Here is a 22,020-nt window from a genome sequence, read left to right as displayed (position 1 = left end):
CCTAGTGCCATTGTTACATGATGCCACAAAATAGAATTTTGCTGGTAAAGCATACTTGTAATTTTATAATTTATGTGGGGGAGTAAAACTTGCTACTTTGGGTTTCATTGGCTGTTTGTAACCCAAAACCCTTTAAGAAAGAAATACAAACTATTTTACATACTCAAGTTAAATTGTGGTCCACACCCTAATTTGAAGTAGGTTTTATGGTATGCATAGGTGAAGCTCCATTTTTGTCTCCTCAAAGTGATAACACCTCTGACAGCGATATATTCCCTTGATACCAAACAGCAGTGTAAGCCTGGAAAAAAAGCATTCAGGTCCCATTGGGAAGTTTGAATCCATTGTTTTGTGACTCAGACTTGAATGCAGCCAGCAAAATCAAATTGATATGTGAATATAATCCATATTTTGTTTTGCTTCTACATTAGAGCCAAGATATCTGTTGCCATCTGTATTTTTCCATTTTGTTTTCTGTGGATATAGAGATTACATTTCTTTTAATCACGTAGGCTCTAAGTACCCATTAGATCCTTCTGTGCTTAAAAACGTGGATGGAAGCAGTTGGGACATCACCTCCTAACAGTTGCAGGAAGAAATAAACCTCAAATGGAAAATACGTTAGACCCATGTGTAGAGAGACTACATCTGAGATTTAAAAAAAAATTAGAGTGCCTTGCTAATATACTTTGGGCATATTGACAAAAAAATTCATCAGTACTGTATTTCTGAAGTTGAACAAAAATTATGCACATGTATAGACATGAGCAGTCTGGAGCCCAACCAAAACACTCAGATCAAGACTCAGACACAGACTTCTCCCATATTTTTTGATCTCATCTTTTTAATAGGGAGAGAAGAATCGGTTGCTTTTGCTCATCTTCCATTGACACATAATGAAGAGAACTGGCAACTCAATTGAAAAGCATGGAAACATTCAGTAAGTCAGGTAGCATCTGTGGAAAGAGAAATAGTTAACATTTCAGGTCAAAGACTCTTTGTTAGACCTGGAAGGAGAGAAAACAAGTTAGTTTTGAGTTACAGAAAGAGTGGGTAGGGATGGATATCTATTGGAGATAGATATCCCTTAATATTAGGGAATTATCTCTAATAGAGTGAGGCCAGGGTTGCTGTATTGCATTTGGTTTGCAAGTAACAGAGGTTAGAGAGCAGGAAAATAGAGGGACAGAAAACTGTGAAAAGCAGATCAAAGCTGTATGAAATTGCCAGCATATTTAGAAAGTGTTACCAGACCAAAGAGGAAAATTGGTTTATTATTCCAGGTAGCTGACCAAAAGCAAAACTGGCCAATTCTGATACATTGACCCTGGAAGGATGCAAGGTGCCCAGCAGAAGATGCGGTACTGTTCTTCAAGCTCATGTTGGGCCTCGTTAGTGCAGGACAGGAGGTAACAGATAAAGGGGTCAGAGTGAGATGGGGAATTGAATTGACAATTATTGGCAATTGAATTGCTTGCTGCTATCCACTGAGGACTAGAGATGAGGAGAAATTTCTTCAACCAGTGGGTGGTGAATCTTTGGAATTCACTAACCAAGAGGGTTGTGGAAATTTGAGTGCAGAGTATATTTAAGACAGGTGGACAGATTTTTATATATTAAGGGAATCAAGGGATATTTAGGTTACTGCATGAAAGTGATGCTGAGGTAAAAAATCAGCTGTGATTTTATTGAATGGTGGAGCAGGCATGAAAGGACAAATGATTACGTATAACTTTATTCCTTGTGTTCCTGTTATTGTTTCAACCAGGCATGGAGCACAGGTCCTCTGAATTAAGGGAGGACTGTCAGGACCCATGGAATTGTGTCTCTTCTCGCGTTCTTACCACCTGAAGTTGTGGGAAAGAGAATGCAAAATCATTCCCAAATCCAATAAATCTGCAGAAATTGGTGTAATCCCTTAGTGGGGCCTTCCTTCAAATCTCTGATCAATATGTTGATGTGAGAATCTCTGAAATGAGCTTTTCTTCCTTTTTGATAATCCACTGCTCCCTTAATTGACTACAGTGCAAATGGTCCTTAACAGATTTATTACTGAGTAGCTTAATAGTCTTGCCAGAATGATTGTAGATTATAGATATCCATGTGTTTATTAAAGCCCAGAAGGCCTCATGCATTATCCATAGAACTAATATAGATAAGTTGTGATGGTACGGCATGGTAATGGTATATTAACAACTCCTGTATTATTAATGAAAATCTGATCTTCATTTGTCTTTGGTTATATTTATTACTGTGGGGAAAGATAAACCATTATGCCTTTTTCCTCATTCTATCATATTGAAAAGAAAAAGGGGGGGGGGGGGGAAAGCTGCCAATGCTTGAAATTTGAAATAAAAATAGAACAGTGAAAATGTTCAACAGGTCGTGCAGAATCTGTGAATAGAAAACCAATCAATATTTTGGGCTGATGACCTTTCATAAGAACTGCATTTCAAGTTGCGGGAAAGGGGTGGTGAGAACAAAGAATGGCTGTGAAAAGATGGAGACCAACAGACAATGATACAAGGGTGATGAATACTACTTAATCACAGATTTTCTGCCTGGAGCAATTGCAATTACAAGGAGATAAATAAAAACGGGTAAGAGATGAATAGTGGAGAGAAATGATACTGGAACTGAGATGTAATCTGGAGAAGCAAAATGCTATAGATGCTGGAAATGTGGAAAAAATAGATGAGGCCTGACGTGTTCAACAGATCAGGCAGTATAGTGGAGTGAAATAATTGTTGCAGATTGACTTTTCATCAGAACTAGTCAGATCTGATACAAATCAGAGATAATATCAAACTTTTATTTTAAATCAGATTTCAGATACTGCTTGAGCTGCTGATATCTCCAACATTATTTTTATTTCATTCTATTTTTAGGTCCACAGCAAATAAGATTACATTTGCCTCCATTGAAATCTATTTTGCTACAATTTTGTTTCCTTAATATATTGATACTTCTTTGCACATTATTTATTCCATATAGACTGCTTATGATGCCATATATCATAACAGTAGCAAGTATAGGTTATAGGAATAGGAAGCTTCGTATTCGTCATTTATAAATAAGGTTAATAATTGCATCCCAAATAAGATCCTGTGGAATCACTGGTTGGATTCTACCATGTGGAGTACCTGTCTGTTATTGCCACTGTGTCAGTTGATGAATTTGGAACCAAGTTAATAATTTACCTTCAGTTCCATAAGCTTCAGTTTGCACTCGTGGGAGATTTTATCAAAATGCCTTCCACAAGTTCATTGAACTAATGTTCATTGCCATTCTGCTATCACTTTAGTCACCTCTACAACAAAAAATTTTGCCAAATATATCCTACCCAATACAAATAAACCATGTTGGGTTACCATTGTCAAGTTATTCGGTCACCTTGTCCTTAATTATAGGCTCCAGTGATTTTTGTTTCTGACAAATATTGAGATAACTGCTCTAATTTTTGTTTTGAACTTATAAACAACAGAGTCTTGACCTTTTTTTTTCCCAATTTCACTTTTTGGACAGCAAATATTTGTTTGTTGGCAGGATTTTTCACAAGGGGATCTGTTTGTTAACAACAGTGTTTTATGCCAAGTTCTGACATGTTGCTATTCCTTAATAACAGAACGAGCTACGGATGGATCCTTGCAGACAGAGGACTGGGCTCTGAATATGGAAATCTGTGACATTATTAATGAGACCGAAGAAGGGTAAGAATGAATCCTGACACCTCAGAGTAACGCAGCATGGAAACGGGCCCTTCGGCCCAACTCATCCATGCTGATCAAGATGCTCATTTAAGCTAATCCCATTTGGCCCATGTCCCTCCAAACCTTTCCTATGCATGTACGCACTACCCTCTGCGTGAAGTTGCCCCTCTGGTGTCTTTTAAATCACTTTCTCTCTCACCTTAAACCTATGCCCTGTAGTTTCTGATTCCTTTTCTGGGGCGGGGGGGGGGAAAGAAAAAGACTGTGCATTCACTCCATCTATGCCCCTCATGATTTTCTGCACCCTATAAGATCACCCCTCAGTCTCCTAGGCTCCAATGAATAAAGTCCCAACCTCTCCCTATGACTCAGCCCCTTGAGTCCTGGCAATATTCTCTTACATCTTCTTTGCACTCTTTCCAGCTTAATGACATCTTTCCTATAAAGAGATAACCAAAACTGTACACAGTACTCCAGATGTGGCCTTCTTAATGTCTTGTACAACTGCATCATAACATCACAACTCCATCTTAATGCCCTGACTGATGAAGGCTAGTGTGCAAACACCTTCTTCACCACCCTGTCTACCTGTGATGCCACTTTGGACACCTAGATGCCTAGTAAAATTATTACTGAATTTTATGTATCAAACAGGAAAGGTTTTATTTTTAAAAAAAACTTGATTATGAGTTAAATATTTTGGAGAAGAAATCCTTAAGAGTAGCTCTGAGATGCTTTGTGTTGTCTATGATCTTTCTAATCCCTCCAAATATGTGTGGGGAATATGTCCATTACAGAATACTTTTTGCCATTTTACTTTGTTTGAATGTTCACTGTACCATTATGAAAACAGTAGCTTAAATGTTTCATTTCCTAGGTTATTTTGATCAAGTTTTATTTCCCATTCAATTTTGGGTAGGACAGTCCAATTCTAGATTAGACTAGAAATGACTAAATGTATCTAATATTTGCAGTCCTTTTTACATAAGACCATTCTTTCAATTATTATTTCCATCACTTGCCACAGTAATTAAAGTTCTATGGTTACAAACCAATCCTTGGAACTGCAGCAGTTAGTTCACTTTATCCTTTTGCCTCTGTCTCCTACATAAGACTCTGGCCTTGGTCTCTGCAGCCATCATAAAAATCTTATTTCATTAGCAAGAATGATACTTTAGCTTTAAAAGAATTTTTCTGCTAGCAAAGAAACCTAATTTGCTTACATCTGATGTGTTTGCCTGTATAATGGCTCAGCTTTGTTCACCAACAGTTACACTGTACATACAAGCCAAGTTATAGGTCATAACAACATATAGTACTGTGGTATCAAGGACAAAAAAATGCAGCTCCACTGATATAATTCCTTCAGACCATTTCCAGTTATTCCTGATCATCAGAATGATTTAATGCTTAAAGATGATGCCTGTGGTGGAATAACACCTGCATGTAGCAATCTCCCTCTTTCACTTTGGGTGCTGCTGGAATAGATTTCAAAAAGAATGTGGAAAATCAGTTGTTGAATGAAGAGAACAAGAAAAATGGTTGGCTCTTGTATTGTCAATTCCACCAATATTTAGCACCACAATTGAAGGGATTCTGTAAATCTGCAATAAAGACAGAAAATTCTAGAAATACTCAGCAGGTCAGCCTGCATCTGTGAAGAGAAAAATTGATTTTTTTTTGACGCAAGTACTTTTCAACAGAACCTTCAGGAAAATAGAAAATATTGGACTTGTTATTGTAGAAAAAGAATTAGGGTGGTCATTCTTTGTCCTTTAGAAGTGCAATTTTGATGAGTTACAACTGAAGGTTAATGTAAAAATCAATTGTCTGGTTTTAAATTCAACATAAACGCATCCTGCCATATAAGCCATTTGTTCAAAACAGCAAAAAGATGTATGGTTTAATGGCTTTAATGATAAATGCATGTTTAAATTATTCATAAATGTGCAGATTTTGTTTTCACCTAATCTACTATCTCCTGCAATAGTCATTATCTGCCACCTGAAATCGCTGATATGAAGGACTGGCCATGATATTAATTTTTGGCCACTGTTTTAACTATTTAAAATTGATAGGCTACATCCTCCTTTGGGGAAATGACTCCTGTTCAAAAGAAATTATTCTCTTTTGTAGGCCAAAAGATGCAATCAAGGCTCTGAAGAAAAGGCTGAGTGGAAATAAAAACTACCGGGAAGTGATGCTCGCTTTAACGGTAAGTTGGAAAGAAAATAATTGCAGGTATGTGTATCTGAGAAACATTTTCAAGTATCTAGCACAACTAATATTTGAAGTGCAGTCACTGCAGAGTAGGTAAACATAGCAGTCAATTTGGGCAAGGATCATAAGAGGAGAAAAGGGATGGAAGGAAGCCATTTATCCCATAGCCCTGTGCTATCTCATTTGAAAGAGCTAACCAATTCCCTACGACCAAACAAATTTCTCTCCTCCTTAGCACTTACTTAATTTTTTTGAAATATTATTGAATTCACACCCATGATCCTTTTGGATGTTATGTTCCATGGTTCACTGCATAACAAATAACCACTTGTCTGGGTTTTTTTTATTGTTACCTATAAACTGTCACATCTGGTTAAGTTTCTCTCATTTTACTCTTAGCAAAGCAACACATAATTTTAAACATATCCATCAAATCTGCCCGTAACTTTGTGATCCAATGCAGAAGTATATCCCTATTTCCCTGATCTGCCATGCCTATGGTCTCAACATTTTGAAAGCTGGAAATAGTAGATGCACTCATTGTCATCTTGCAAAATTCTGTAGATTCTTGAATGCTTCCCACATATTGGAAATTAGTAAATGTAACAGACTAGTTAGCATAACATCACTAATAGGGAAAATGGTAGATCTATTATTAAGAAAGTAACAAAAGGGCTCTTCTGATTTTAGAATTGATAGAAAACAAAATTTGGGTTGGGAAGCAGTAACAAGAAAGTGATGCTAAGATAAAAGATCAGCTATCACCCTGCTGAATAGGAGAGCAGACATGAGGGTCCAAGTGGTCTGCTCCTGCTTCTAATTTATGCATCCCTGTTATCATTCTGATAAATTTCTTCTGCACCCTATTTGTTGCTTCTGAAGTGTATTGCCCAAGACTGGACAGCACTTCGACCTTGGTGTAACCAGTGATTTATAAACATTTGGCCTAACCTCTCCTTTGCATACCGCAGGATCTTTCTGTACCAGTTTTCCTTTTGAAATTGTGCCATTTGGTATACTTCACCTCTTCTCATTCCTCATTTCAAAACTCATTACTTGGTACCTTTGTGTTAAATTGTGCCTGCCATTTCACCAATCTGTTATTATGAAATTTGTTATCTTCCTTATTGCATTTCTAAGTTTCACATTGTCTGCAGATTTTTATTATTTTAAAATGTTACACTTTTGTGTGGACTTCCTAAAGATTTTATTTCTCTTTTTCATGTACTTGTCACGTCTTTGTCCCAAGTCTATTACCCATATGTACATGGATAAATGAAAATGTAAACTTGTCACACTGTAATTGCAACCTTCCTGTAGCACTAGAGTGCATCTCCCAAAGCTCCGATGAGTATTGTTGCTGATTCCAAAATGGCTCAATTTTTCTCTCATTATGGATCTAATAAATGTCAAAATCACTGTTGGTCACTCCATTCCATTGCTAAAAGCTTGAATGAATCCTAAGTCTAGGTTCTAGGTTTTCCTGGCTGGCTCCCAGCTTCTCCCCTCTGTAAGCTCGTCAAAAGCTCTGCAGCCCATATCCTAACTCTTCATCAATTTACTCATCATCCCTGTACTAGTTGACTCATATTGGCTCCTGATCTAGCAAGACCTCAATTTTAATATTTTTGTTTTTGTTTCAAGTCCCACAGTGCTCTTGCCTTTGAAATGTTTCCATTGGGACTTCTGGTCTAATTCTGACTTTTGCGCATTACCTATTTTGGTGGTTCTTCTATTTGAGCTCCTATAATGATATTCAGTAACTAAACCTCTACATTTTTTTAAAACTGTCCTCAATACCTACTACTTACCTTGTTTCACAATGTCATTATGTGGGTTGATGTCCAGTTATTATTTAAAAGTGCTCTTATGAAAAGCCTTAGAGCATTCTACTTTGGTAAAGATACCATGCTAGAAATTCTTCTGCTCTGTGAATAAATGCAGCTATTTTTCTTGGTGCTGCTGGCACTCAGTTTTCAATCACACTGCTTATGGAATGGTATGTGTTTGACTTAATTGTACAGAGCATAATTTTCCTCTTTACTATACATTAAATGCTAATTAAGACACCAACCCTGAACAACTATGCAAGAGATCCAGTGCTAATTAATAGTATGGGTCTAACTCTTTATAAAAATTGCCTCACCATTAAAGGATGGCATCTGAGAAAGTCATTGTGGCTTTCTACTGAACTGGCAGAATGGATCCTCAGCAGGGAGGAGGTATCACCCTTGATATCCTGATCAAAATGGTAGAAAGGTTCAGGGACATCTATACTACAGGATTGTCTAGTCAGCCCCATGCTTGGAGGTTGCCAGAGACCAGAGCCAGAAACAAGTTACTGGAGATCAAGGAATAGTGTTGGGAGAAATTCTGTGATCTTGATTGCCTGTTGGAGGTCAATGGTGTAACTCTAACATTCCACTGGACCTTTCCATCTTGTGCCAATCAATCCCTCAGCGTTGCTGCAAACCTAAAGAACCTCCGTGCGCAAAGGCAAGGCACAAGCACATTCTTTATTCCACTATGGCAGGCATTCAATGTCACCATATTGAAAATTACTTGCCCCTTGTCTTGTTAGAAAAGATGGATGCCTGTTGCAGCAAACACAGGAGGGATCCTTTTAGTTCCAATGATTTGATAGGGCTGAAGAGTATGTGCTTTGGATTATTGGCTTGGCTGCTACTGAACTTGCAATCTGTGCAGAATCAGACCGATACATTTCAAGAAGTAATGCAAATATATGATCTTCCCTTTTTAGATGCCTTCTCTTGTGGCATTGTGTATTCTCTCTCTCAATAATACATGTCAGCTGAGTGCCCTTGTTATCACTGTACTCCTATACAGTTTGTCTTCATTGCAAGTTCACTTCAGATCCCAGTTGCCAAGCTTGAGGCAGAATGCTTCTGGTAGAAGAAGTGTGGGAAGGGTAGCATGTCCTTGAACTTTGACATCATGTGTGTTCTGGCACAACACATTATAGAAGCTAGTTTCACGTGATGGCACATCTGGCAACAGGTTTGCAAATGCTTGTACCAGTTCCCCAGAAGGTTTGGCTTATTCACTAGTTCTGCTTTGAAGGATTTGAATGAGGATTAGGATAGAGCATTGCACGTAAGGAGATAGCAGATGCATTTGGACATTCACAGCTCAGTGTCTGACCTGTTGGGGAGCCTGAGAGAGTGATCAAGGAGCAGGGGAAAGATTTTCCAATCTCTTGTAGGACTTGTAGATGTGAGGCAATTTGAAGAGGTGTCTCTATGGCCAGAGGGTGTTGACTGACTGTTTCTGCAGGAATTGATGGCTTTGCCTTCCCAGAAATCATAGATGGAGGTTACCCAAAACCTGCTCCTGTCAAAGATCATCCAGGCACAGCTGGCTGCTATTGAAACTGTAATCAATAGTTAAATGGCTGGAGGCAGTAATAGCAGCAGTACAATCTGGCTCTCACCAAAAGGCAGACACTTCAGAGTCATAGAATCATTGGTCATATGAGCCCTTGCAGCAACAAACCTGGCCAGCAAGCATCTATTACACTAAGCCCATGTTATTCTCCCCACACTTTCAGCAACTCTCCCACCCCCCCCCCCCCCCCTCCAGATTCTACCTGCATACCAGGGCAATTTACAGCAGCCAATTAATGTATTAATCTAAATCTTTGGAGGTAACCTACATGGAGAATGTACAAACTGCACTGAATGTCAGCACTGAACCATGTCACAGGATCTTTGAGATAGCAACTCTACTAACTGCACTGTGCTGCACTATTGAATGACTGGTACTAGGAAAGAACCAACGGTTCTGTAGAGTAAGAATCTGCTGTCTACTTAGAATTGCTGCACCTGCACTTAAATTCATCATGTTTGCAGTCTGACAATGTTCCCACACTTACCCAGTTGGCTGCCATTCACACCAAGGTACAGCAATTCCGAGCAGGGCCAACTTAACCCAGAGATGTGCACAGTTGATCTTCACATACTTCTGTTGCTTCACCTGTTTCCAGGGAGCAGCTTTCTCAAGGAAGCACTGTGCACAAGGAGTAGCTATAGCAAACCAAATTGGAAAGGTGTCACTTAAGGAAAAATGTAAAGGTGGATAGTTTAAATTATCATTGTATTATTTGTAAGTTTAGGTTGAATGTAAGTGCTTTATTTTCTTTAAAGATTTAATTAATTTGATAACTCTGGGCTATCAGTTTTAATGAACAGCAGTAAAGACTCTGGATACAGAAGGTGGAACAAGGCATGGTAGTATAGCTCAAAAGCAAAATCTGGCAAATAATACAGTGGCATGCAGAAGTTTGGGCACCCCTGGTCAAAATTTGTTCCTGTGAATAGCTAAGCAAGTGAAAGATGACCTGATTTCCAAAAGGCATAAAGTTAAAGATGACACATTTCTTTAGTATTTTAAGCAAGATTATTTTTTATTTCCATCTTTTACAGTTTCAAAATAACAAAAAAGGAAAAGGGCCCGAAGCAAAACTTTGGGCACCTTCGCTCATTCTTCCTTGCAAAAGGCTTCCAGTTCTGTGAGATTCTTCGGCCGTCATGCATGCACTGCTCTTTTGAGGTCTATCCACAGATTTTCGATGACGTTTAGGTCAGGGGACTGTGAGGGTCATGGCAAAACCTTCAGCTTGTGCCTCTTGAGGTAGTCCATTCTGGATTTTGAGGTGTGTTTAGGATTGTTATCCTGTTGTAGAAGCCATCCTCTTCATCTTCAGCCTTTTTTTTTTACAGGCGGTGTGATGTTTGCTTCCAGAATTTGCTGGTATTTAATTGAATTCATTCTTCTCTCTACCAGTGAAATGTTCCCTATGCCACTGGCTGCATCACAAGCCCAAAGCATGATTGATCCACCCCCATGCTTAACAGTTGGAGAGGTGTTCTTTTCATGAAATTCTGCACCCTTTTTTCTCCAAACATACCTTTGCTCATTGTGGCCAAAAAATTCTATTTTAACTTCATCAGTCCACAGGACTTGTTTCCAAAATGCATCAGCCTTATTTAAATATTCCTTTGCAAACTTCTGATGCTGAATTTTGTGAGGATGCAAGAAAGGTTTTCTTCTGATGACTCTTCCATGAAGGTCATATTTATGCAGGTGTCACTGTTCAGTGGAACAGTGCACCACCGCTCCAGAGTCTGCTAAATCTTCCTGAAGGTCTTTTGCAGTCAAACAGGGGTTTTGGTTTGCCTTTCCGGCAATCCTACGAGCAGTTCTCTCGGAAAGATTTCTTGGTCTTCCAGACCTCAACTTGACCTCCACCATTCCTGTTAACTGCCATTTCTTAATTACATTACCAACTGAGGAAATGGCTACCTGAAAAAGCTTTGCTATCTTCTTATAGCCTTTTCCTGCTTTATGGGCATCGTTTATTTTAATTTTCAGAGTGCTAGGCAGCTGCTTAGAGGAGCCCATGGCTGTTGATTGTTGGGACAAGGTTTGAGGAGTCAGGGTATTTATAAAGCTTTGAAATCTGCATCACCTGGCCTTTCCTAATGATGACTGTGAACAAGCTATAGCCCTAACAAGCTAATGCAGGTCTGAGACCTTGGTAAAAGTTATCCGAGAGCTCAAATCTCTTGGGGTGCCCAAACTTTTGCATGGTGCTCCTTTCCTTTTTTCACTTTAAAATTGTACAAAACAAACATAATATACTAATCTTGCTTAAACTGTTGAAAAGAATGTTTTATCTTTAACTTTATGACTTTTGGAGTTTAGTTCATCTTCTACTTAGCTATTCACAGTAACTGAAATTTTGCCCAGGGATGCCCCAACTTTTGCATACCACTGTATGAATGTAAGAAATAGGAGTAAGCAATTTGGTTCCTTTTGCATGTTCTGCTGTTTAACAAGATCATGGCTGATCTTTACAGCTCAGTTCCACTTTCCTTTGTTAATCTCCTGTCCCTTGATTCTGTTAACACCAAAACAAAATGTCTACCTCTGTGAGTATACTCAGCAATGGAGCCTCTCCAATCCTTTTAGGTATTGTAGTGAAAAGATTCACTATTCTCCAGGTGAAGAAATTTCTTACTGTCTCTGTTCTTTGTGGCCAGCTCCAATTTTTGAGATTCTGATGCCTGGCTCTAGATATCCCAGCCAAAATAAACATCTTTGCATCTATCCTGTCAAACCCCATGAGAATTTTGTATGTTTTGGTGGGATCACTCAAACTCTAGACTATAAATCCAATTTATTTAATCAGACCCACCATCCCAAGAATCAATGTGATGAACCTTCATTGTATTCCCTCTGTTGCATACATCTTCCCTTGTTAGACTTGTACATGATATTCCAGATGCAGTCTCACCAGGACCCTATAAAGTTGGAGGAAGCTGTCCTTACCCTTGCACTCAAATAGTTTTGCATTAAAGGCAAACATAATGACCCTGCATGTTAACTTGTTGTGATTCTTGTACAAGGACCCAGGCCCCTCTAAAAACCAATGCCTTTCAATCTTTCACCATTTAAAAAAAATCTCACTTTCTTCCTTCAAAATATACAACCTTGCATTGTTCAAAATTATTTTCTATCTGTTATCACTCATTCTATTAACCTATCTTTATTCCACTGTAGCCTCTTTGTATCCTCCTACAGCCCACAGGGCCACCTAGCTTGGTATCACAACTTGAATATATTACATTTGATCTTTTTCATCCATTGATGTAGATTGTGAACAGCTAGGACCTCAGTACCGATCCCTGTGGCAGTCCATAAGTCGCAGCCTCCTTAACCCCATCTGTTTTCTGTCCATTAACCAATCCTCAGTTCATGGCAGTAGATTACCCTAATACTGTGTATTCTACTTTTGTACAATGATGTCCAATATGGCCACTGCAGTGTCTGCTGTCATTCATACAGGCGATATTGAAGTGCAAAGGCTGAGGCTCCTCCTGCACTTCCTTCTGGATCCCATTCCTATGTCACTCATAGTCATTCAATCTTGACTAACCAAATGTATTCTACTTAATCTAAGGGATGTGACTGCTTCCTGGGGTAAAGAAAGTATCCAGGTAACTTATCCCCTCCCTAATGTATTGCAGTGTCTGAATCTTATTAACTCTGGGCCTGTTCCTCAAGGTGCAGACACTTAATGCAGGTGTGATTTGCCATATATCCCAATGGCTTCCATCAATTCCTACATTCTACAGGTGCAAGACGGTACATGCCTTGCCATAAATGTCTTAAAATAATTTGAAAATCAATAAAAGTACTGCGGAAGCTGGAAACCTAAAATTAAAAGAAAACACAAAATGCTGGATATACAAGCAGTCTCCATGTTACGGTGGGGGCAATGGGGGTTGTGTTCCACAAATGGTCTGTTTTGTGAATTTTTTTCCACAATGAGAAGCCTTGTCATCTGTGCATATGTCAAGAGACATGAGTTGGGGGAGATAAAACCTTTGTTTATTTCCCTTTTTTCACAAATTCAGTGAGTGAATTTTATTCCATATCCCAAATTTTTGGGTAGTGATTTCTGTTAAGAGCGGATTTTTGTTACCCAAGTGGCCATAATATGGGATTGCTTGTACTCATCAAGTTAGGCCACCTATGTAGGAAGAGCAACAGAGCTAATATCCAAGGTCAAATTTCTACTTCTCTTCCCATAAATGCAGCCTGACCTACTGAGTATTTGCAGTGTTTTCTGTTTTTTATCTCAAAATAATTTCTTAATCTATTGCTATTGTCCTTTCAGCTTTTTCAACTTTCAGCACTGGATGAACATGCTTATTTTCCCAGGCACTCCTACTTTTGAGTTATCTAGCTTCAATTAACCAATTTTCACTGATTGCACAATCATCACCTGCCCTTGTGTATTTTACGGAATATCAATTTAGTCAGTACTATTGTGAAGCAACTGTTGCATCATCTCTAACCCAGTGATTTGTAAACCAGTTTCACCTGGCTGCAGAGAAAAGGGGCAGTTCCTCAAATGTTGGAATTCTGAAAATTAAGCTGCTGGAATTACTCGGCAGGTTCAGTGGCATCTGTGGTGATAGAGTTTAATGAAAGATCATTAACTTGAATTGTCAACTCTTTTACTATCTTCAGATGACCTGACCTGCTGAATATTTAAGATTTTTTATGATAACTTGGACATTGAGTGAGGGCAAAATGAGATGTATGCTCAACTGGGCCAGCTACATAAATGCCATGGCTACGAGATCAGGTCAGAATGGGTATCCTGTGGTGAGTGTTACCTCTAAACACTTGAAGGCCTGCCCACCATCTACAAGATAGAAAGCAGCAGCATGATGGAATACCCTTCCCTGCCTAGATCAGAGAAATACTAACAATTCTGAAAATGCTGGACAACAACCAGAACAAAGCAGCCCTCTCGAGTAACATGCTATCCACCACCCTAAACATTCCCTCCGCCACTGGTGCACGGTGGCTTCAGTGTGTGCCATCCAAAATGCACTGCAGTTACTCAGTATACTCTTACCACCAAGAGAGGCAAGGACAGCATGTGTAGGTTCCCTTCAAAGTTGCATGCTTTTTTGACTTGGAAATATATCGTTGGTTCATCATCACTGAGTCTAAATCTTGGAACTTCTTACTCAACAGTGACGTGGCAGTACCTTCAGCAGGAGTGCCAGAGTTCACAAAAGAAGCTCACCACCAGCATCTCAAAGGCCAATTAGATATGATTAATAAATGCCACCCTTGCCAGCAATGCTCAGATCCCAAAAATGAATATTTTAATTGTGTGCGTATGTATGGCATATCAGAGGACAAGACTGGTGTCCATTGAGGGACATATTTTTCTGAGTAACATAATGCAACAGTGGTTGGATGTGGTGTAGAGCTATTCATAGCCCACGTGGAGCTCCAGCAGTTGACACTGAGGTCATTCCATGTGTTGCTTATTTAGCCAGGTCCTCAATGATGTGATTTGTTTTTTGTTCTCCAGTAAGTCCGCACAAGGATGACGCCCAGATAAAACAGGTTTCTGATCCTGAGAGAGTTCACATTTAAAATCACAAAAGTAAAGATGAAAGCCAGCTTTTGGGAGAGGGTGCAAATCTGAAGTAGTCTTCTAATTATGCTCACAAGAATTCTGACATATTGCCAAGACTGAGTTTCACATTTGGAAAATTATAGCTGGTGTCTAGAAAGGCACAATCATCAGCATTTCTAATGTTTCATGATGTGGTCAGGGGCATATCATCAAAGTTCTCCATTAAAAGCAGATGTGAGCACTGATTCCAGAGGGAGGCCATAGATTCTGTCTTCAGTAACTCCCTTGGTTGGTCACGTGAACATGATAGCTTTAGCTAGAAAGTAATAAGTCACTTAAATAGTAGCCCAGTCTGAGAATCGTGACTTTATTTTTTGGGAAATAAGATTGTCAGAAAGTGTTTAAAAATAAATAAATAAAATTTTAAAGATCTGAAATAAATACAAAAATGCTAGAAACACTTGGGTTAGGCTGCATCTGTGGAAAGAGAAACATAACTAATGTTTTGGGTCAAAGATGCTTTATCGGAACCAGGAAAGAGAGATTTTAAGGGTGCTGGGAAAGGATGGAGATGGGGTGTGCCAGGGTTGCCCTGGGGATCAGCTTTGTGTTTCCAGCAACTCCAAATTCTGCTCTTACTGGCAATGCCCAGATGCCAGAAATGAATTAACAAAGAAAATATTGTACCTTATCAGAACAGACTATTTCTACTGTAAGACATCCATCTGTCATATTGGCTCAAATTTTCTCTCTCCATTAGTGTGGCCTGACCTGCTGGTATGTCTCTCAATCCTATGATTTGCAATCCGTTATGCTTCTTTGCCTGTGTCATCATCCTTTAACTACCCCATTAACCTTGGAGTTCATTTGGTAATTGTAGCAGAAGTAGCCTGTTCTAATTAGAGAAATCAAGTTACCTAAAGTTGGGAGAATTCGGTATCAAGTCCTAGGCATGTTATCACAGTTTCACATTAAAACAAATTTGAGCACTGATTCTGGAGGGAGACCATTGATTTTGTGTCTCCAGCAACACTATTGGTGAGACAAGTCCACTCTGCAGCTTCAACCGCGAGGTAATGAGTCACTTACATGGGTAGCATAATATTGCAGGAATCATTACTTTTTCCCGGTAAAGGGTGTCACGTGCTGGAGGCAACTGTCACTTTCAAGAGCCAGCACTCTACAGGTGGGCCAGTAGAATACATAAAAACAGAAAAATGGGAGCAGGATTAGGCTATTTAGCCCTTGGCACCTGTTCCTCTATTCAGTATGATCACAGCCAATCCTCTGTATCAACACCATATTCCCATATGACTTGATGATATCTCCTTTTTAAATATGGTGACTTATCTTTCAAAGCCTTCTGTTGAGATTTCCACAAGATTCATTTTCTTGTGGAATTTTCCTTATCTGAGTCCTGTGTATCATAGTCCTTGTACTGAGACTGTGAGCCCTGATTTAAAACACCCCAACCAGAGGAAGCATCCTCCCTTCATCCAACCAGTCAGAATTTTGTAAGTTTCAGTGAGATCTCTCATTCTTCTAAACTCTTATGGATTCAGGCTTAGTCGATACGGTCTGTCCTCATACAGCAGTCTAGACATCTCAGGAATTGGTGAACCTTTGTTGCACTTCCTCTACGGCATTCTACCTATTCTTGGGTAGGAAATGAAAACTTCACACAATTCTCTAGGTATGTTCTCACCAAGGTCCTCTATAATTGGAGTGAGAGGCATTCTTGCTCCTGTACTCAAAGCCAATGTTCCATCTTATGAAAATCAAAAAACAGCAGATGCTGGAAATGTGAAATAAACAGAAAATGCTTGAAACACTCAGGTCACGCAGTATCTGTGGAAAGGGAAACAATTGCAGCATTTCCAGCATTTTCTGTTTTTATTGTCAACATCCCATTTGCTACTTGCTGTGCTGCATGTGGCTTGCAGTTGGTGAATTCTGTCATGGACCTGAAGGAAACACTTCCAAAGTGTTCTAGCTGAAAGCAGTATTCAGGCAGTTGCATGCCTGGATGATAGTCCTTTGTCAGATGTTTCATCTTTATTTTTGGTGTTTAAAAGAACTTCAGTGGGGCCAGATGCTTCCACCAAATAAATCATTTGAGGAGTTTCTGAAAAATCTGTTCCTTCAGTTCCTGTTAGTAATTCAGAAACATCACTTCAGTATGCCTCCTTCATGGGTGTATTTCAAGGATGGAAAGTGAGTCATCATGACTGCCTTTTCACAGTTCCATATATGTCAGCAGATTATGATCTCTTTGATGGGTAGGTGCTGTACCCTCAATGTTTTTCTTTCCAAATGTTTCCACTAAGGATGAGTGCATGTAGGTACCATCTACAGCATTGATGTAGACACTGGAATACTTAGCCTGGCATCTCTCTGAGTTGTATTTGTCAATTTGGGCTGCCATTGCCCCATTTGTTTCCCTGATCAGGTGCAAAGTGAGATCTTTGAGAGAATGTTTGGGTTATGAGGGTTGCACATTTCCTAAGCAGCCTTGATCGATCACCATTTGTTCTCCTCTGCCAATGCCTCCTGATGGACGACATCAAGTTGGGGCTGAGGCCTCATCATGTAGCAGGCAACACATACTGGGTAAGGGTTCATGGCTGGTGCTTTACCTGCAGGAAAATACACTACCTTTTGAAAACATTTGCCTCTGAATGCTTTGTTCCTTGGAATCTGGAAATAGGAGTGTGACCTCCATTATATTTACAAAGGATAGGGTGTACAGCCATGAGCTTTTCTTCACTTCTAACTTGGAATCTAGTGACATATATGCCCTCTTCACTAGTGCAGCATATCCAGCAGGATTTTGAAGAAAAACCAAAGATATGATACCTAAATAAATGTCCATTGTGTCCAAACTGAGATTTGCAGCTTGAACATTTCTGTCATGCCTGAAGCTTCCCAAATTCCTGTGCCAGGTGAAAAGTGGTTGAGTAGCCCTTCAAATAGTGATGCTGCTGTGAAAAGCTGGTTCGCAACTGAGAATGACCCACAATGTGACTTAATCAGACAAATGTGATACAGTTTCAATGAGGAAAGTTTAAAAAGAACATTACACAAGGATTAATGTCATCCATGCATGCTCAATGTGCTAATGCAGGCACAAATCTTGAACAGAATTTTGCATGCTTCAAAGAACACTTTTACTGTGGATGCACAAAAACATCGGTATTAACATGCAAAGCATGCAGAAACATTGCACCATCATAGAACTTTTAGGCTGCTTCGTAAATGTAGATTATTGTGTATCTTTCTCAAAATGGGAAAATTTATGCTTAAGGTGGGGCTGTAGCCTTTGGTATGCATGCAAATGGTTCTTTAGAGGATTCCAGTGTTATTATGTACCCTATTAAAATTAATGTACGAGTCAAGTCTTTAGTAATGAATTTAGACTTCAAAAAGTTCAGTTGCAACTAAGAGAATGTGATTAAGTAGTCCTTTGAATACAGCTGCTGCACATGCAGTCCCAGGAAAAAGGCAACCTAAGTGGTTCTGGTGAGCTTAAAAGGAACACAAGACAGGCATGGTAGTGTAGTAGTTAACTTAACACTATTACAGTGCCAGGGTCCTGGGTTCAATTCGGCCATTGCAAGGAGTATGTACGTCCTCCCTGTGTCTGTGTGGGTTTCCTCCCTTATTCCAAAGATGTACACGTCAGGAAGTTGTGAGCATGCTATGTTGGCGCCGGAAGTGTGGCAACACTTGTGGGCTGCCCCCAGAGCACTCTCTGTAAAAGATGCATTTCACTGTGTGTTTCGATGTACATGTGACTAATAAAGAAATCTTGTCTAAAAGAGCGGAGGAAACGGCCCCACACAGTTTTAAGCAAGCTTCTTAAACAAGCATCTATCAAATATTAGTGGTGGTTGTGTCATGGCCCTTGGGCAATCAATCTACTCGGCAGTGGTAATCGTCCTTCTGGCCTATGTACAAGGCATGGTTAGTAAGTTTGTTGATGACCCTAATATAGGTGGTATTGTAGACAGTGAAGAAGGTAATGAAGAATTATAGGTGGATCTTGATCAGCTGGGTAAGTGAGCTGAGAATTGGCAAATGGTAGTCAATCCAGATAAGTGCGAAATGTTGCATTTTGGTAAGTTAAACCAGGGTAGGACTTTTACAGTGAATGGTAGGACCCTGTGAAGTATGGTAGAAAAGAGGGACCTAGGAATACAAAGTTCCCAGAAAGTGGCAGCATGGGTAGACTGGGTGGTGGTGAAGATGTTTGGCACACTGGCCTTCAGCCAGGCCATTGAATAGAAGAGTTGGGATGTTGCTTTGCAGTTGTACAAGATGGTGAGGCCACACCTGGAGTATAGTGTGCAGTTTTGGTCTGTTATAGGAAAGACGTCATCGAGCTGGAAAGAGTGCAAAGAAGATTTACAAGAATATTGCCAAGTTATAGGGAGAGGTTGGGCAAGCTAGGAATTTATTCTTTGGAGTGTCGGTGACTGAGGGGTGATCTTATAGAGGTGTATAAAATTATGAGTGGCGTAGATAAGGGTCACGGTCTTGATCTTTTTTGCAGCAAAAGAGAATTAAAAGAAACTAGAGGGTGCAGGTTTAAGGTAAGGGGGAAAGATTTATTGGAGACCCGAGGGGCAATTTCTTCATGCAGATTGTGGTATGTATGTGGAATGAGCTGCTGGAGGAAGTGGTAGAGGCGGCACAATTATGATATTTAAAAGGTATTTGGACAGTTACTTGGATAGGAAAGATTTAGAGGGATATGGGTCAAACGTGGGTAAATGGAAGTAGCTTAGATGGACATCTTGGTTGGCATGGGTGAATTGGGTTGAAGGGCCTTTTTCCATGCTGCATTACTCTATACATATACATAATTCTGCTACAGTGAAACAATCTCACCATCACAGAAGTCACCAAGTTGGTGTGGATGGGGAATGCTGGGGTTCATCTTCTCGTACCATATGCAGCGTACAAAGGCATTATACTCTGGTTCATCAATGAGTATGCCATGGCTCTGAGTAATGAAATGTTGGCCATATTCCAGGAGCTTCAACTGCTGCAGACAATGACCCATAGAACATAAAACTTAGAACAGTACTGTACAGGAACAGGCCCTTTGGTCCACCATGTTCATGCTGACCGTGATGCTGGTCTAACTAATCCCATCTGCCTTCACATGCTCTGTATCCCTCCATCCCCTGCCTATTCATATGTCTGCATAAGTGCCTCTTAAATGTTGTAATCATATCTTCTTTCACCACTTCCCCGGCAGCGCATTCCAGGCACCTATCACTTGCTGTGTGTTTCCAAAAAAAAACTTGCTTGCAAATCTCCTTTAAACTACTCCCCCTCATCTTCAACCTATGCCCTCTACGATTTAACATTTCCGCCCTGGGGATAAAACTCTGGCTATCTACCTTATCTATGTCTCTCATAGTTTTATATACTTCTATCAGATTGCTCCTCAGCTTCTGACACTCCAGAGAAAACAATCCAAGTTTGTCCAACCTCTCCTTATAGCTACTACACTCCAGTACAGGTAACATCCTTGTGAACCTCTTACGCATCCTGTCCAAAGTTTCCGCGTCCTTCTTGTAGTGTGGCAACCAGAACTGCACAAGCTACTCCAAATGTGGCCTAACCAAAGTTTTATACAGCTGCAGCATGACTTGCCCACTTTTATATTCTGTGCCCTGACTGATGAAGTTAAGCATGCCCTAGGTCTTTACCAATCCATTTGTGTTGCCAGTTACAGGGAGCAATGGACTTGCACCCCAAGATCCTTCTGTACATCAGTGCTGCTAAGGTGCCTGCCATTTACTGTGTACTGTCCTCTTGTATTTGACCTCCCAAAATCCACCACGTCACGCTTGTCTGGATTAAACTCCATCTGCCATTTCTCTGCCCACATTTTCAATTGGTCTATATTCGTACTGAATTCCTCCTTACTGTTCCACAACTCCGATTTTTGTGTTGTTTGCATACTTAGTAATCAGACCTCTTACATTTTCATCCAAATCATTTATATAAATTATAAACAGAGGTCCCAGCACTAATCCTAGTGGAACACCATTGTTCACAGACGTCCAGTCAGAAAAACGTCCCTCCACCACTACCTTCTGTCTTCTATGACCAAGCCAATTTTGTATCCAACTTTTCAACTCACCATGGATCCCATGTGACTTAATCTTCTGGACTAGCCTACCATGAGAGACCTTGTCAAATGCTTTATTAAAGTCCATGTGGACAGCATCCCCTGCCCTACCTTCATCAATTATCTTTGTCACCTCCTCAAAAAAATATCAAATTTGTGAGACAAGTCCCACTAGGGGGACTAACATTCTTGCGGCTAGGTTTGCTAGTGCTGCTCCGGTGGGTTTAAACTATATTTGCAGGGGGAGGGGAACCAGAGTGTTAGAGCAGATAGTGATGTGGAGGAGGAAAAAGGTCACGTGAGGACTGCAGGTATCGACAGAAATCAAAGGTTTGTACGTGATAGAAATGTTCTCAGGTGCATCTATTTCAATGCAAGAAGTATTGTAGGTAAGGCAGGTGAGCTTAGGGCGTGGATTGGCATGTGGGATTACGACATTATTGCCATTAGTGAGACTTGGATGCAGGAAGGGCAGGACTGGCAGCTTAATGTTCCGGGGTTCCGTTGTTTCAGATGTGATAGAGGGGGAGGGATGAAAGGGGGAAGAGTGGCATTACTAGTCAGGGAAAATATCACAGCTGTGCGTAGACAGGACAGCCCAGAGGGCTTGTCTACTGAGGCCATATGGGTGGAGCTGAGGAACAGGAAAGGTGTGGCCACACTAATAGGGTTGTATTATAGACCACCCCATAGTCAGGGGGAATTGGAGGAACAAATCTGTAGTGAGATAGCAGACCAAGGTAAGAAACAGAAAGTTGTAATAGTAAGGGATTTTAACTTTCCACATATTGACTGGGACTCCCAAACTGTGAAAGAGCTGGATGGCTTGGAATTTGTCAACTGTGTTCAGGAAAGTTTTCTAAATCAATATATGGAGATACCAACAGAAGAGAATGTAATACTTGATCTCCTATTAGGGAACCAGGCAGGTCAGGTGACAGAAGTATGTGTAGGTGAGCATTTTGGGTCCAGTGACC

General features: G+C 40.0%; 1 protein-coding gene across 7 annotated transcripts in view; it reads left to right on the top strand.

The window, feature by feature from the left end:
- tom1l2 (target of myb1 like 2 membrane trafficking protein) overlaps positions 1-22,020 on the top strand; it is a 99,637-nt gene that overhangs the window by 5,817 nt on the left and 71,800 nt on the right. For all 7 annotated transcript variants that reach the window (XM_052020842.1, XM_052020838.1, XM_052020836.1 and 4 more), the window contains 2 exons: positions 3,626-3,710; positions 5,847-5,925. In XM_052020842.1, coding sequence (XP_051876802.1) covers positions 3,626-3,710; positions 5,847-5,925 — 164 coding nt within the window. The remainder of the gene's footprint in view (positions 1-3,625; positions 3,711-5,846; positions 5,926-22,020) is intronic.

This window comes from Pristis pectinata, chromosome 8 (genome assembly GCF_009764475.1).
Source record: "Pristis pectinata isolate sPriPec2 chromosome 8, sPriPec2.1.pri, whole genome shotgun sequence".
In the NCBI taxonomy this organism is placed as follows: domain Eukaryota; kingdom Metazoa; phylum Chordata; class Chondrichthyes; order Rhinopristiformes; family Pristidae; genus Pristis; species Pristis pectinata.
This window is presented reverse-complemented; position numbering and strand designations above follow the sequence as displayed.